This window comes from Alligator sinensis, unplaced genomic scaffold (assembly GCF_000455745.1).
Source record: "Alligator sinensis unplaced genomic scaffold, ASM45574v1 scaffold496_1, whole genome shotgun sequence".
Taxonomy (NCBI): Eukaryota; Metazoa; Chordata; order Crocodylia; family Alligatoridae; genus Alligator; species Alligator sinensis.
The window spans coordinates 935,690-953,670 of record NW_005842246.1 but is presented as its reverse complement, the minus strand read 5'-3'; the positions used below and the strand labels follow the sequence as shown (position 1 = coordinate 953,670).

The 17,981-nt window shown below is 39.7% G+C and overlaps 1 protein-coding gene across 1 annotated transcript in view; it reads left to right on the top strand.

Annotated features, from left to right (window-relative positions):
• Positions 1-17,981, top strand: part of MAN1A1 (mannosidase alpha class 1A member 1) — a 194,024-nt gene that overhangs the window by 36,632 nt on the left and 139,411 nt on the right. Inside the window, exon 4 of the mRNA XM_006027485.3 lies at positions 12,829-12,909. Within this exon, the coding sequence (XP_006027547.1) occupies positions 12,829-12,909 (81 nt within the window). The remainder of the gene's footprint in view (positions 1-12,828; positions 12,910-17,981) is intronic.

Below are 17,981 nucleotides of genomic sequence, written 5' to 3'. Positions count from 1 at the left end.
AGCCAATTCGCCACCCACTGGACTGTGTAGTCATCCAAGTCACAGCCTCTTAACTTGTTCACCAGTATGGGGTGGGATACCGTATCGAAGGCCTTCCTGAAGTCTAAGTATACGACATCCACCCCTCCTCCTGTGTCCAGGCATTTCGTAACCTGGTCATAAAAAGAAACTAGATTGGTCAGGCACGATCTGCCTGCCACGAACCCGTGCTGGTTTCCCCTCATCATAATTTGTCCTGCCGGGCTCTCACAAATGTGAGCCTTGACAATTTTTTCAAAGACTTTGTAAGGTGGATAGAAAACTGACTGAATCATTGAGCTCAGAGGGTAGTAGTCAATGACTTGATGTCTGGTTGGCAGTTGGTATCAAATGGAGTGCCCCAGGGGTCGGTCCCAGGGCTGGTTTTGTTAAGTATTTTCATCAGTGACCTAGAAGATAGGATAGAATGCATACTCAGCAAGTTTGCGGCTGACACCAAGCTGCGGGGGGGAGGGGGTACTAGATATGCTGGATGGTAGGGCTAGGCTTCGGAGAGACTTGGACAAATTGGAGTATTTGACCAAAAGAAATCTCTTGAGGTTCAGTAAAAAGAAGTGTAAAGTCCTGCACTTAGGATGGAACAATCCCATGGACTGGTAGTGGCTGGAGACTGACTGGTTAAGCAGCAGCTCTGCAGAAAATGACCTGGGGGCTACATTGGACAGTAAACTGAATATGAGCCTTGTGTCACTGTGTGCTCTTGTTGCAAAGAAGGCTAACAGCATACTGGGCTGCTTTGGTAGGAGCGCTGCAAGCAGATTGAGTGAAGTGATTCTTCCCCTCTGTTCGGCACCGGTGATGCCACCCTGGAGTACCATGTTCAGTTTTGGGCCCCCCACTACAGAAAGGATGTGGACAAATTGGAGAGAGTCCAGCAGAGGGCAAGAAAAATTTTGACAGGGCGTGGGCTCATGACTTCTGAGGAGAGGCTGAGGGAACTAGGCTTATTTCGTCTAGAGAAGAAGAGACTGAGAGGGGTCTTAATAGCAGCCTTCAACTACCTGAAGTGGAGTTCGAAAGAGGATGGAACTAGACTGTTCTCAGTAGTGGCAGATGACAGGACAAGAAGCAATGGTTTCAAGTTGCAGGAAGGGAAGTTTAAGTCGGATATTAGGAAAAACCTTCTCACTAGGAGGGTGGTAAAGCGCTGGAACAGGTAACCCAGAAAGGTTGTGGAGTCTCCATCCTTGGAGGTTTTTTTAGACCTGGTTAGACAAAGCCTTGGCTGGGATGATCTAGTTGGGGCTGGTCCTGCTTTGAGCAGAGGGGGTGGACTAGATGACCTCCTGAGGTCCCTTCCAACCCTAAGTTTCTATGATATTAATAAATTAGTTGGCTGCAGTACAGCTAACATTTTTAGGAAAATCTTTCAAGAGACCTGCCCAAAAAACCAGAAAATTTTAAGCAGTTTGTTGTTATTTTTTCAAGTTTTGTTGGGGAAAAAATTTTCTAATTGGTTTTGTATTTATTCAATCATGAAGTGTAAGGGAGAGAAACTGAATAAAATATTGCCTGAATTTCAGAGATGTGCTATCTCTAATTGAAGACAAAAGAAAAGACCCAGAAATAATATTTTTCTATGACATTTTTAGGAAAGGGATAATTTAGAAACCCTGGGTTTGAAACCTGATCATTAGAAAAATCTCAGCTTGATCAGAAACAGGTAGACCCAGCATGGAATATGTTGGTACAGTATTCATTAAACCGCAAAACATTTAAAAAAAAAAAATGGTCCAACAAAAATGGGGCCAGAAGCAAAACTTACCATTTGTGCCAATGAAAGTAACATAGTCTCTGCTTCACATAGTTTTACAAAGGGAATGTCAAGTTTGTCAGTTTCTCCTGAAATGCTATTTGGCATTTTTTTCTTATGGGAAGAAATGAGAATAAATTCAGTTACAGCTCCTCAGAGGTTCTACAAGGTCTAGTACAATGAATGTAACATTTTTTTGCAGACACCCTTTTTAGTGATAAATTGGAATTTTAAAAGAAGAAGGAAGAAGAGACATATGATCTGAGGAACAAAAGTAAGAGCTATCCTCTTGGGGTTTTCTAGACAAAAATTGAGAAGCTAATCATAGACCAAAAATTGTTTCCTCTTTCAGTTGATGAGGAAAAGTCTTGATAAGAAAATCAGGTTGAAGGTTTGCCCTAGAATTCTTTGGCAGGCTTCTGTAATTTTCTTTTATAATGAATCCCTTAAGTTACAAGTGGCCCAGACAGCCAATAGATGCCTTAATTTACTTCTGGATCAGATAGCCAAATTAAAATGACTTTCAATCTTTTAAAAGTTAAAAATACAGAAGTAGGACACTCACAAGTATCCTTTGAACATCTATACATGGTTAGCAGGAGGAAAAAAAACAATGTAAGAGACTAAATAGCCTGTACACAAAGAAACTAGCTTTAGGTTGATTCCTAAAGCTGATGTGTAGAATCCCTGCTGCTTGTGGGACATGTCTACTTTTAGACCCTGCCTCTTATGGGTGGAGATTCCTTGATGTGAAATCAGAAAGCCTCTTTAGCTGTTTTACAAATCACTGTCATCTTTGAGAGTGATATTAGCTTGGCATAATGAGTTTAAGACTAACTACCCTATTAAAGATCTAGAGTTCTGCACTCCATAAAGCATCTGGCCCTTATATTCATTGCATATGCTTGTAGATTGTAAGAGGACAAGACAGCAAATGTCTTGGAATCTGGTAGTCTTCAAGCAATTGTCAGCTTCAATAATTGGTGGAAAATCATAATTTAGGCAAATATTCAACAAAGTGATAGAGCCAATTTGAGTAGTTTAATAAAAATTTTACTATCTCATTGCTATTTATAGGTGGTATTCCTTTTGCCCTTCCTCAATTCCAGAAATATTAGTATCTATATTTATTTTTTTCCCAGTGCAGTTGTACTTTCATTTTAAAGATAAAATTTAACCACAAAGTTTCTGTACACAAAGAAAGATGACAGTGATTTGTAAAAAAGTACTTATTTTAAATGACAGTATTAAACAAGTGAGAGAAAACAATTTCAGAAATGATTCTGGAGGAAACTCATTAAACGTAAGAACTGGTAAACGGCTGTTTTATTTTGGTAAAATCATATATTTTGAATTCAATGCTCTCCCAGAAATTTAATTTCTTAAAATTCAGGTTAAAATTAGGAATTTACTGAGGCATCAGAGTTTAATGCATTCCTTTTTCTGTCTGAAATCCAATATCATTGGTCCTCATAACTGTTTACAGACCTCCAAGAGGAGGCTTTGAGATGTTCCTTATTACTCAATCGATTTGGACCATTTTGAAATAAAAGATGGGAAGGAGAGATTTTATTATTGAAAAAAGCCTGGCTTTATAAAATGCTTTATCAGTACAAGTTTCCCCCGCTTTATGCTGTAAATGCATTCCTGGAAAATGATATTCATCTCGAATTTGTATAAAGGGAACCCACTTTACAACGTAACAAATAGGGATTTGTTCCAAGACCTTGACTGTACTGACCCCCAGACCCATTTCTACCACTCTTACAAGAGAATTTTGGTACTCATCAACAGCAGATGGTACACACAAGCACAGGGTGATGGTGAATGTTCCATAATGGGTATGGCAACTACAGAAACACGTGTTGCAGACAACGAGCAAGGAGCACAGATCCGCACAGGAGACTATATTTTGGTGTGCGTCATTCCCACAATGCACCGCACAAAGAAGCTGACTGTGGGCTTCTACCACACCAGTCGCATAAGAGTGAATTTACCTCGCATATAAGCAAGCACGGTTCTTTGAGTAGATGTGATGCCTTTTATTAGACCAACTGAGTAGTTGGAAAAATATTCTTGGCAAGCTTTTGGGCATAGTCGCTCTTCTTCAGGCATGGGGAGTCTCTGCTGTTCTGAGACTCCAAGAAATGAAAGAAGCTAAAAGTGTGGCAGGATGTCAGTGAAAATGTAAATAGGTAGAATTAGAAAGACAAAAGGTGAGGCAGAGGGGGGTGGGGGAGGGGGAAGAGAGCAGGGGGAAAAAAGGCTGAAGGAAGGCCATGCAGCGATAAGAGTACAAGGTAGAAAAGAAGCTGTCAGGCAAGTATCTGGTGAATCGGATGTCAGGCAGGTTGTACTGTGTCATAAAACCAACGTCTATGCTGAGTCCATGATTTTTTGTATCCAGTAGGTTTATGAAGTGAAGTTTGTAGGCTCGTCTAGGGAAGGTGTTTTGTAAGTTCCCTTTGAGGATTAGAGCTGAGAGACTGGAGAGGGAGTGATTGTCCTGTGAGAAGCGTGCACCCACAGGTAGTTGGGTATTCTTGTCTTTGATAGATTTTCAGTGTGCGTTCGTTCTGGTGCACAGTTGTTGTTTGGTTTCTCCAACATATTTTCCCTCAGGACATTTGTTGCACTGTATGAGATGAATAACACTTTTGAAGGTGCAGCTGTAAGATCCAGGAATGGTGATGGTTCTGTTCTGGGGTATAGTTATAGTGGGGGTGGTGGAGATACATTGGCAGGCTTTGCATTTCTTGTCCTGGCATAATCTGGATCCATTTATGTCCTTAGACCAACACAGCTACAACCAAAAACCCTCGCATATAACAATTTTTTGGTATAAAAAGGGTCATCACATAAGAGTGAATTTGCACATACAGAACCTGCATAAAGCAAGGGAAACCTGTAGTGAAAATGCCCCTGTAAACTGATGAGCCTCAGATAAGTCTGTATGCTACTGCAGTTGCACAGAGATGAGCAGCTACTCCTGGACCTTACCAAGAACCTTCACTCCTTAAGATAACTCATTTCTTTTAACTTTACTTGGAAACCAGTTGGCAGTTAAATATGACTTGCATGCCAGTGGAAAGTGTTCCCTCCATATATACTCCATTTAGCAGGTAGGCTGCTGTATCTGCAGGTAACCCACATTTGCAGCAGGTTTTCATGTATAATCTAGGGCTGGTTGCTGCCTCCCACAAGCTGACATCAGACAAGTGTGTAATGAAGAATATAAAAATAACACTAGGGAGGGCCAAATAATTTACCTGGTTCTAGATTACTTTGGTCATAGGATCACAGAATCCAATGGAATAGGGAGAAAACACTTATAAACAACGTAATTTTCAAAGTGGATTGGGGACCAGGCTTCTTTGTGGTTTTCTTACAGATTACTGAACTAAGAGCAGACCTGTATTTAAATTGAGCAAATGGGTATTGACCCAAGTCATGCAAGAAATGCTCTTTGAAATTGAGCAAACTTTGGATGCTTTTTTGCCTGCTTCAGTACTAGTATTTAGCCTTTAAAATTGGAGTCTGTTGATAGATAGCTTGTTCACTCTGTGATCACAGAAAATAATGGAGCAGTTTATAGCAATCTCTTTCTTAATAAATGATGTTACCAGATCACCATTCAGTCTTCTACTCCAGACTGAATAATCCCAATTCTTCCACTATGTTTTCATATACCATGCTTTCTAGACATCTAACTTAATCTTCAGTATTTAACAGATGCATAACTATTCAGTTGTGTCTGTGATCAGTACAAGCTCTCAAACCAGCTGATTTTTATAGCCATGAGTAAAATTGTATTATCCCTGCAGAACAGGATCTTTCTCAGTTCAAACAATCAGTGTAGTGCAATGTATACCTACTTTTGAATACTGAGGTGAGACCTTAAAAATCCTATGGTTTTTAAGTGTAAAAGTCTTAGTAGAAGTCAACAGAGTTCTAAAAACCTTCCCTTCTCTTTTGAACTGATAAAATACTGAGAGCCAGCTTCTGTAAGGAGCCTGTACACACTTGTATAATCAAAATGGACATCAAACACGAATGCATGAATGAGCATTCTAATAATAGGAGATAATTTGGTGCTCTGACAAGGTAGTTATTATAGAAGTACTAAGTTCACTGTAAATTAGTAATAACTTCTCTTCCCCTCCTTATCCACTGAGGAGGGAGGGCCAGTGAATGTTTAAATAAAAAATGAATGCAATAAAATGACAGAAAGTGAGAAAAGTGTTGAAATCCTCCAAAAACATCATGACAGCAATACCATGCATTGATTGTGTTGGCTGTAGAAGCAACAAGTATTGGCAAAAATAATAATTTGAAAGTAAATAGGAGTTGCAGTAACTGTGCATCTCCTGAAAACCATAACTTTTTTATTTGTGTCTAACACTATAGCTGCCAACTTCTTAGGCAGCAGTATTTTAAAATGTTGGCCTTATTCTTCTGTAACAGTCCAAAGCTGTGCTCTGATGACAAGGGAACTAATCTCAAACTTTTTCAAACCATACACATATAAAAGGAGTATTAAACCTGAAGGCAAAGCTTAAGGGAATTTCAGTAGATTGACATTTTTTTCAAATAAATGATACTCTGGCTGAGTGGTGTTTTTGCATTGAGGCAAAGAGGATTGTTTTGGTCAATAATAATGGAAATAAAGCCATTGTACCAAATATAATCTAACTTTCCTCATTTCTTTTTAATCATAAAAGCAGAAAAGCGCATGCTCCCAGGTCTGCAATGGACAATTGATATCTGATCCTGTGCTGCCTGTGTCCATGAACAAGGACTGCTGAAAATCCTAATCAAACGTGGCTTATCTCCCATGCTGACGAATGAAAACACTGAAGTGTTGATAGCAAAGATGCTGCCTATTAAAACTGCATAATGCGAAAGGTCTCTCATATCTTATCAGCCTGTGCATTCAATAACAGCAGTCAAAATTCATTAAAATACAACTTGCTTTGTGTGTTAACATTTACAAGTTAAATATGGATTTCAAGGTGCATCAGATCTTGCACTTTGTGTTGCAATCGCTACTTAATCTTTGCTAAATGAAGGACTGTACATTTTAACTTCTTTTCCTTTGATATTAAGGTAAGCTTATTGATCTTGGCTTTCTAATTATACTGAATCAGTTTACAAGATGCTTACCTCATTGTTTGTTTCCCTTTGAAACAACAAATCCTTCTAATACACTTAAAGGTGGTTATGAGTTTTGCTGTCTCTTATCTAACCTATAATGCTGACACCATTTCTCATTTCAGAAAGATTCCATTGAGTTAGCTGTTCAAGACTTACTACAGAATGTCTACAAAAACTGTTTGATGGATCTAAAACCAGCTGTTTGAGTACTGTACATATGCTTGTAGTCTGGGGACAACAGTGGAGTGTGGAACTTGGTCTAGTGTAAGCCAGGAGCTAAGACTGGGTGGCATTAGCCCTGGGACCACATTGGAGCTGGTTCAAGAGTCTGGTATGGTCCTATGGCTGGGACAGCCAGTCAGCTGATCTCAGACCCAGGGCTTCACCAGAGCCAGTTGAAATCTGCCTTGAACTGGCTTCAGTGTAGTCTTAGGTTTAAGACTATCCAGTCTCAGCTCTGGGACCTCCCCAGATCACATTCCACAGTCTGGTGCAGTCTTGGAGCTGAGACTGGGAGACATCAGCCTCAGGACTGCACTGGACTGGGTTCAAGATTTCAAGTTCAAGCTGATTGGCAGTCCCATACCACTGACTGCATGTGCAATTTGAGGCATAAGGGTAACCAGCCACAAAATTATTGCACATTCTGTGGAATATCTTTGTAACTTATTCCTTCTTTTATTGGGCCATTAATTGCATGACTGTGTGACCAGGTCACTATTTAAGTAAGACATGATTGACTGGTTAATAATGTTTTCAGTGTAATGTCTGCCAGGGGCCAAGGAGAAGGAAATTACAAATTTTGTGTTTGGACCCTTCTAAAATCATATTTGTCTTCTTGGCAAGAGAAACCACCCCCCTTCTCGCTCCCCCCCCCTGCCCCTCCCCCCCAAAAAATTAGAGTCCACTTTCTTGACTGTGATTTAAGTCTGTAAGCCACTCACAAAGTAACAGATCTGTTTTTGCTGTTAGTGTACAAACTTGGTGGGTTTGTGTAATTAAGGCAATATATGTTTGAAGGCTTATTTATTCTTAGATCATTTTATTGTCTGTTCGTGTATTTGTTTCTGTAACTAGTGGCTTTGTTAATGAAGTTTGTTGCAAACACTGGTATGAATGCCTTAATAATAGACTGGCAAAATGTTGTTTAAAAAGCAAAAACAAACCAAAATGAATACAATACAGGGGAGTACTTTGTGAATTATTTGCCATAGAATAACAAAATAGCAAAAATAACTCCTTAAATCCTTTTTTTCAACACCTATTGAAGTAAAAAATGTATGTTTTCAAAATAACAATCATGCATTTAATGCAATTGTTTGCCATAGGAGGTCATAGACTTTTTCTTTTCTGGGATTTGTTTTCAGTGATTGATGTCAAGGATCCTAGTTATTTTTATCCTCTTAAATAATTATAAATTACTTTCAAGAACAAAAACCAAATTTAGATTCCTCAGAAAGGATGGGGTTTGTTACTGTGTGTAGGTGTTACAAGGGTTTAGCAAAGCACTTTTTTTAAAGCAGAAGTACGGCATATAGTTTCAAGCAAGGCATTTCAGTTCTTAATCCAAGAAAAGAAAATTTGCATGACAACATTAAGAGATGTTAGTTTCTCTTCTGAAAATTTGAAAAAATGTGCTTTTAACAAAACTTAAATGAAAAGGCTTAACATTTCTCCTAGCATTAGTTAAAAAACAGTCTTGACCATTGTTTCAGACTACTCTACAATTAACACTTCAGCTTTTCTTGTCTAGCAAGGGAGTCTGATGCACTAAATTTAATTGGGGATCAACCACTCAGCTTCTCTAAGTATTTCTAAAGACAGTTGTGTTTCCATGATCACAAACTGTGAAACTGAAAGAGGTCTGACTTCTGTGTCAACAGCTTTTAACACAGACCCTGATACCATTCTCTTAAGTAGGCTGCAGAAATGTAGGTTAGAATTATCATTATGTGGATATGGATATCTGATTGACTGAATAGTTACAAACAAACTGTAACCATAAATGGACCCATGTCACTGTCACATGGTGTCAAGTGGGGTTCTACAGGGATTTGTTCTGGAATCTGTTTAACGCCTTTATTAATGAGTGAGTTAGCTGTGCTAATCTGAAGTTAAGCAGAAAACAGGACCGGATAGGAACTGAGCTTGAGCCTGAAAAAGTAGGCTGTAGTCCATGACATCCTGTGCCTTTCACAAAGAGTTAGTCTATAACAGGGGTGGCCAATCTGGAGTATGTATGCCAAAAGTGACGTGTGACACATTGGGGAGGGGACAAGCAGCACAGTGGCAGATGGGGGAGGGAGCAGAAAGCAGAACATCAGATCAGGTAGGGGAAGGGGATCAGAGGGGCAGGGACAGTGTGGGAGCTCATTTGTGACATGCCTGCCACAAATTTGCCCTACCCCCCAATTCTTGTATAAGGTGCCACCCTGCCTTGCCTTCATCTTTATTTAATGACTGGAAGTAAGGATAGAGTGTGTAATTGATCAGATTTTCAGCTGATAACATGACAGGGATGTGTCAGATTTTGGAGGGTAGGGTGAAAATTTAGAAGGATCATAATGAATATGAAACAGGGCTACAGATGACAAACAGAATTCAATAAAGATGGATGCTGCAAACAAGTTAGAAAAAAACAAATGCACAGATGCACAATTGACTTGATTAGTCATACCAAGGGAGACCTAGGAGTTGTGGTGAATCACAAACTCAGAATGAGTCGGAATCAATTCTGCTTGGTTCTGATTAGGCCTCAGCTGCACTACTTTATCCAGTTTTAGTACTTCCATTTCAAGGAGAATTTAAGAGAAACTGGAGAGGATCTAGAGACAGGCTACAAAGATAGTAAAGAGGTGGAATGGAAGCTATATATGATAGGGTTGAAGAAACTAAGCATGTTTAGTCAGGAGGAAAGTAGCATAAGGTAAATAGCTTTCAAATATTTGAAAGCGTACAACAATGAAGAAGGGGAAAATATTCTCCCTTGCTACAAAGGGCAGGACACGAAGCAATGGGTTTAAACTATAGCAAAGCATATTTAAATCGTATCTCAGGAAAAACATTTTTAACTTGTCAAACAGTGGATCAGACGGATTAGGGAAATTATAAAGTCTTCTTCACTGGAGGATTTCAGGAGGAGGTTTGACAGGCAATCTATGCAGGATGGTTAGGAATAGCACATCCTGCATCTGTATAGAAAGTTGAACTAGACCATTGACTGGTCCAAACCTACAGTTCTATCACAGATTTATCTGTGACTCCATCACTGCATTTTTAGTTTCTTGCTACGCTTCCTTGAATAATAAGGAAGATGTGTAATATATGGCTGTATGTCGCTGTAGGATAACCTGCATTCTGGGGTGATTTTACCTGGGCCTCTTTGACTTTGAGGTAAAAGTCAATATCTATTCAGTGTCCCTAGGATGTCCAGGGAGAAAGGGTAACCTGGTGCCTGGACAGACAACATATTTACACTGGTATAAATGACCCTCGGGTCTAGAGAGACAGATAAGCAACTATTTTAAGATAGCAGCTCAGCATAGTTGTTACTACAGTATCTCAATCATGTGCCCAGGGAGAGGGTAATCTTCTGTTTGCAATGTGTGACTTACTTGCAGAAGATGGAAATGGGCTATCATATGGGTTATGTGATGTCTGCTCCTATTTATATTGGTTTAAATGTTTTGTTTTGGGTTTTTTTAATTTATTCCAAGCCTGATGATGTTGAACCGAATATATTGAGAGCTGTCTTGACTGGTATTTTAATTGGCAGTTCTCAGAAACTATATGTATCCAAGTCATATTGCATTATCCTGTTAGTTTTCAGACATTTTCAAAGAGCAGGTATAAGAACTCTGTTGTGGTTTTTCTACTTTTTGAGGTACTTAATACCCCTTTAAAGCCATTACAAAATATGTATATATAAAAATGGAATCCAAAATGATGCACCATATAAGAAATTGCTAAATGCTGTAGTCAGATGATGTCATTTGGATGATAATGCACAACCAGCAGAAGAGAAATTTTATATTCTGTTCTAGTAACCCTCTCATGATGCAGCCAGTCTTGAGAGGGCTCTGAAAGCAACACGTTATATCAGATGCAGATTTGTAGTGTTCATGATGCTTTGCAGAATCCTGGTGTACATCTGTAAGCAACTGTTCATGAGTTGATACTATTTACATGCCTGGAAACCCACTCTTGTCATCCTGTATTCCCACTGAAGTCATACAACCAACTAGAGTCTGGTGGCATTGAGACCTAAGCTGGATGTAGGATAGCAAGGAATGACCCTAAAAATGTGAAAAGGGTGAGAAAATCTGGAGGAGCATGAACATTACAAAAGTGAAAGTTTCTGTACTCTTGATGAATGCACCTTTTTATAATTAGAGCCTAGTTGAAATTGCAGGCCCAGTTCACTAGTATTGCAGCCCAATCATGGTGGGGGCCACCATTTTCATACCCGGATTGTGGCACCTTCCCCATAATTGGACCACAATACTAGTGATTGGAGAAGGAAGGCAGACTCACCTGTCAGACCGCAGCCTGACCAAACTTGCCCAGCATTGCGGCTGCTGTTACCTGCAGCCAACAAACTCATAATACCAGGCAAGTTTGGCCAGGCTGGGGCCCCCATGTGTGAGCAATGCCACCCACACTCTAGCTCTCCTTCCCCCTCACTACCCTTTGTTGGCTGCATGCACCACAGAGCCACTGTGATACTGGCTGAGGTCAACTAGGCTGGGCCCCCCCCGTGTGCCAGCCAAATGGGTGCGGGGAGCTAGAGTGCAGGTGCCACAGCTGGCACGTAGGGGGCTTCAACCTGGTTGAACTCGCCCGGCTTCACAGTGGCTGTGGCTCAGTGATGCCTGCAGCCAGCAAAGGGTTGTGAGGCAGTCAGGGGAGGCCAGAATGTGGGCAGCATTACTCTCACATTGCTCGCATTGCTGCCCCTTAGCCTCGCCTGCCACTGTCCCCACCCTGCCCCCAGCTCCACTCTGCTCTGCATGCAGTAGCCCCACTGGGGCAGCACGGAGCACTTCCCTCCCACTGCCCGCTTGACCCCTCCCTGGTGACTCACTACCACTGCTGGCGCTGACTGGGGCAGGCATGAGCAGGGACTGGGTGCTGCACAGAAGTGCAGGTGCCCCCACAGCTCCATCTTTTTGCAAGGTAATGCCACACAATATGGCCACTTGCTAGGGAACTCCTCAGCAAGCAGCCATATTATGGTATTTCCTTGCAAATTGCATTTTTCATGAAAATCACTAAATAGCATTTTTTGTGAAAATCATGAAATCTTTTGATTTAAACAAGACACTATTTGTAATGAATCTTATACTAAATCTATTAAATCATGTACTTTCCCTTTAAAACAATTGTAGGTTGAGGAAACAGGAGTGATCAAGTTAGACCAATACACATTAGTTTCCTGAGGAGGAACCTGAAAGTAGGAAAGTTGATTAGTGTTGTTTGTGACATCCAGGGAACATAACTTGCCCTTGTAGGAGAAAGGTGTAATGCCCAGTGAAATTCCTGGGCGTGCCTCAAGCCATGTTCATAGTTAGGCAAAACTAAAGCTGTACAGAGTTTTTAAAGTGAGGTAGAAGAAATAACTTTTTAAAAGATATATTTTAAATGCTTCTCATTCCGTTTATCTGCCTCATACTTTCCTCTTGTAAACAGCAGAATGCACTTCCAATGGAACTTGGGCCCATGAAGTAATGTGGAAGGTGGTAAACTCAGTATTTGTCTTGTATTCTAATTGAAGTTGTCACTGCACAAACACGGTGCTTTTGTTTTCTTATAAAGTAGCTATTATAACTTTTCATACAGACTGAAATTTGGTTCCAATTATATGCTCTTATTTATTTCCCCAGAATGCTGAAATTTCAGTTTTTGAAGTGAACATTCGTTTTGTTGGTGGACTGCTTTCAGCATACTACCTTTCTGGAGAAGAGGTAAGATAATTTATCCATATCATCTTTCTGAAATACTTACCCAGAATTAATGCAGATTTCTTTGCCCCTTCTCCATTTGTGTTTCTGTTAAATAATGCAGATTTCTTTGCCCCCAAGCACATGTAAAGATGCCCAAAGATTTTACTCCTTTTTCCTAGACTATTGTTTTGTATAAAAGTCACCAATGGAGAAGTGTACTAAGTTGTAAAACCATGCTCAATACATATCTAGGGGTTTTGTACTGAGGAACAGAAGTCTGAAGTTCTGATGCTGCTGGAAGTAGTTTGTTACAGAAAATGGCATAATCCTTGCAAGGAAATTTAACTTGTACTGATCTCCACTAATGTGAATTAAAGCTTCATCACAGCTAACTCCTAGTCTCAAAAAGGATAAAATTGCAACTGAGAAAGTAGGAAGAGAAGAAAATGTGACCGGGAGAATCGGAGGGAAGAATGTGTAACTGGTGGTACAGATTCAGGCAAAGACCACTAGAACCACCGTAGCTTGTTTTCTGATCATCTGAGTGTTAGAGTTGCTATGACATTTTGGAGGGCAGCCCTGAATTGAGGTCTAGTTTAAATGTAATGAGAGAATGAACATGTCCGGTGGTTTTGTGCTTTGTACTTCAAACTGATTCTCAGATGTGTATATCATACATAGGTAGTGGAAGCAGAGCTAACCCTTATCCTCTCATCTTGAACAGATGCTTTGTTTTGTTTCCTATAGCTAGCCTGGCTACATAGGGGAACTCAAAAGCAGTGCCCCTTTTGGCAACAGTTTCCTATGGGAAAATATAATGGCAGCTAAGTTACAAGCATCAAGGCACCTACTAGATATTTCTTTTTGACTTCCTTGTCATCCCCAGCAGCAAAGCTCTGATATCCAAGCTTCATTCAATTCTTTCTCTTATCCCTTCTCTTATTAGCAATGCTACCACCATGGAAGAGAGGATATGGCAAGTAGTTCTCCCAGAAAAGCATGGCATCACATTTTTTGGCTTGGCATTTTTGTAGTTCCCAAATCTTACTAATTTTTATTAATGTTTCACCTCAGTAGTATTAATTGACAGGGTTCATCTTTAACTTAACTATGAAAGGCCTACTGTAACCTTAAATAAAGCAACACTTTAAATTTAACAGTTGAAGACTAGGGCTAAGAGTAATTAAATTGAGAGTTGTACACACTTTTTAAACCTTAAAATATTATATATGAGAATTTTACAGTTTGGCCAAGAATACAAAATACTTTATCGTTAAGCTCTACTTCTGTGTAAAATGAAGAGCTTTCTTGACAACCAGAACCATTGAAACTAAGCATCAAGAAAAACTCTGTTTTGAATCGTTCAGTTTATATTGTTATCCTAAATTATTTTGTTCTTGTTATTAAGTATCTGAATATCCATCTCATTCCACAAAACTGTAGAAAATGTTAAAATATATGGTTGCTAGAGAAAACATTTTAGGGATTCTTGTTTGTTTATCATGTCTCTATCTCTTGATCATACCCCACCAAGCATTTCTCATGATATTCTCAGCAATAACTTATTTGCTTAAAGTTTCGTATGTTCAGACCCCCTACTAAATAGCATCACATGAAGCAGTTAACATTTGGACATAGGTTTGTTACAAATTCACAGAAAAGGTGACAGAAAATCCCATAATCGCACAGTTAGTCAGCTTTGTATCTCTTAACAAATGTTGTATTTTTAATAGAAATGTCTTACTGTGGCTTTTGAAGTCAGTGTTACCCAGTGATAATTCAGTGACCCTCAAATGAATACAGCATCTTTACAAAAGATGCTTCTATGATAAGACAGTTATACTCCTTTGATAACTTATTGTCCACTAAAGAACTGCAGAGAGCTTTTGTCCTTATTAGCTGTTAATTAAGCTGACATATAGAGAGCATTTCTTATTAGTTAGTGTCCAGTTGAGGGACATTGAGGTGCCTTAAATTAGGTTGTCATTGATTTGTCAAAAGATGTTTGACGAGGTGGTCTTTACTAGGATAGTAAACCATCAGAATATAAACACGCTTACCTTGTACATGTTAACACGCAACATCTCTTTCCATCAGGGACACACAAGCCTATTCTTTTACTAGCCTTTTTCTAAAAATCAAAGATTTACTGACAATTGAGAGGCCCAAGCTTACAGAATTCCTTCAGCTTTGTAGCAATAATCACATGGTATTTCTTGACCAAGTAGTTTTACAATTGGAAAGGCAGAGATTATAGGTTACTTGTATGTATTACAAAATCTAAATGGCTAAATAGTTAAAATTTTCCTTTTAGATGATTACTGGAAAAAAAATTCTCTTGGGTCATCCATTTCAATTCCAAGTGAAATGGTAGTTTATTCTTGTGTGTTGTCCTCAGATATTTTTATCTAGTCTAGATAATAGAGCTTGTGCCTTAGTCACCTCAAAATGGATTACAGAAGCTGGAATTACAACAAATATATACGTTGTCATGTATATGTGGCCCAGTAGTTTCAAAACATCAGTGCTTATTAAAAGCAGGGGGGGTTTTCCCCCTCTATTTGGAATGAACAGTTTTAGATTTGTTGGTTCCATTATTTATTCCAGAACATCAACAGTCTTGTTTTTCTTAAATACGAAATATATACAAAACGTAGTTTATGCTTTGCTATGTTTATAAACACATTTTTAAATCAAGTTAAATCTAGAAATTGTCTCGTAACATAAAAACAGAAAAAGCCTGGACACCTTTTTCTGCAGAAATAAGGGAGAAGGCAGGGCAGAGTGGTACCTTATGGACTAATTAAGACATGCATAAGCTTTCCTAAGCCATAGCTCAGTTCATCACATGCTATGAAAGGATTTGCAGGGAGCAGGTATTTAAATAGAAAGAGTGATTAGTAGGGATCTAGTGAAACCACAGTTTTGCGATTTTTTTTTTTTTTTGTAGAAACCACGACTTCAGACAGGCCCTGCAAAAAAGCATGGGATTCATGCTTTTGGTGGGCTCCCTGGGGGAAAAAAAACAAACCTCACCAAAAATCAAATGCTGGCTCCCTCTGGGGGCTGCTGGCATGGCAAGATGGCTGCTGCCCTGCTGCTCTCTCCTGATTTGGTTTCAAGGGCTGTCTATCATATGTCCTTGCTCCTTACCACCAATCAGCAGTGACAGGTGGGGGCCCATGATGGACAGCCCTTACAGCCAGTCAGCAGCAAGGGGCAGGGCCCCTCAGCCATTAAGAGGGGGCAGGGGGGCGGGCCTTGTGCTCTGCCTGCAAAAATGGCTGTCAGGCTCCTGGTCTGCCCGTGAAATTGCCCAGCAGCTGCCTCAACCTTAGTAGACCCCTAGTAATTAGATGTGGAGGATAGGAAATAGGTGAGGAAAAAAGAGGGAGGACTGCTGAGAGAGGCCGAAGGTGGGTTGAAGAGAAGAAGAAAGCAGTGAACCTGCTTTTTCTAGCTCATCACTTTTTTTCTGTTTGAACACCTGCTCCCTGAAAGTCCTTTTCTAGCATGCAAACAAGTAAGCTGTTGCTTATAAAACTTTATGCACTTCTGAATTATTTAACCTGAAAGGTGCATCTCTGCTCTGCCTTCAGATTAACATGGCTAATTTTTCTCTACAAATAAACTAATTAAATAACAGGAAAAAAATAAACTTGTGGTGGTTGAATAATGATACATACTGATGCCTCCCAGACTACATCTGTAATAAACTAAGTAGCTAGCCAGTCAGCTGCTTTCCTCTTTCCCAGCATTGGGAGCACATCAGAGTCAAGGGCTCTTGCATGCCCCTGAGGCTGGGAGCACTGGTCATTTGACTGCTACTCCCAGCCTTGGGGGTGCACTGAAGCCCTCGACTCCTATGCACCCGGGAGACTGGGAACAACAAGCAGCTGTTCACAGCCCCAAGGGCACATCAGAGACAAAGCCATGACCGCTGTGCCCTGGTGGCTAGGAGCAGCAGCAGATTTGGGGTTCCCAGTTTTGGAAACGTATCAGAGGTCTTGACTCCTATGCACCTCTGAAGTTGGGAGCAGCAGCCAGCTGATTGGGTGCTCCCAGCCTCCAGGGTGCATGGGAGTCAAGGGCTCCTATGTGCTCCCAAGGCTGGGAGCCCCAGTCAGCTAATGCCTGGTCACAAGTGCAATTTAAGGTGTGATGGGAACAAGCCCCAAAGTTCTTGCACATGTCACTAAATGTAATGTCTGCCAGGGGCCTATGAGCCCAGTCAGATGGCATTATGCATGCAGTTAGTAGGCCCTTCTAAGTAGACCAAACAGCTTCTGTGAGTAAAGGGTGACGTCCTAGGCCATTTCTTTGCAGAAATATCTCCCTACTCCTTATCTGATTGTGTATTTACTGTGTGGTGTGCTTAGCTTTTAGTAGTCTAATTTAAACTTTAGTAAGGTAAAATAAATTGATAGAAACAATAATTGTTGGTACTTTTAAATGTAATTTCCATGGCTAATGATCCAGAACTGCACCATATTGTATGTCCCATAATTATTTATAAGCTTGATTATAATTAAAAAGAACATTATAACATGTTGAGCAGATTCTAAAACATCTTGCTTGCATAATAGTTCATATGAGCAAAAACACCCATGTTGCTCATCTTTAAAATGTGACAAATTGAGTACTTTGGTTGTCTGATAGCCAAGTCTTTTCGTGGCTCATTTACAGCACATCTTGTAACTCTAATTACATTAAAAGTCATTGAAAAAAATTATCTTGCTGGATGTAATAAGCCTTCTATGAACAGTACAAAAAGCATTAAAATTGGACCAGATTTAAAATAAAAAAGTTTGATTTTTGGAGTTGGATTTAAATGTTAGTTTTGAATTGGAGAGAGAATTCAAAAGCAGTTTCAAACTTAACCAAGACACGATGAGTTTTTCATCAAAATGTCAGGTACTTGCAAATGTAGTTTGAAGGTGGTTCTTAGATTTTAACTTTTTCCCTTTTTGTTGTGGGTTCATCAAACTGGTATAATATGGTACTGCTTCCTTACTGTTTATCCTGCAAAGACTTACTGTGTATTAACAAAGTTTTTATTTTGAAGATAATATCTTCAGTTTTGCTTGTAGTAA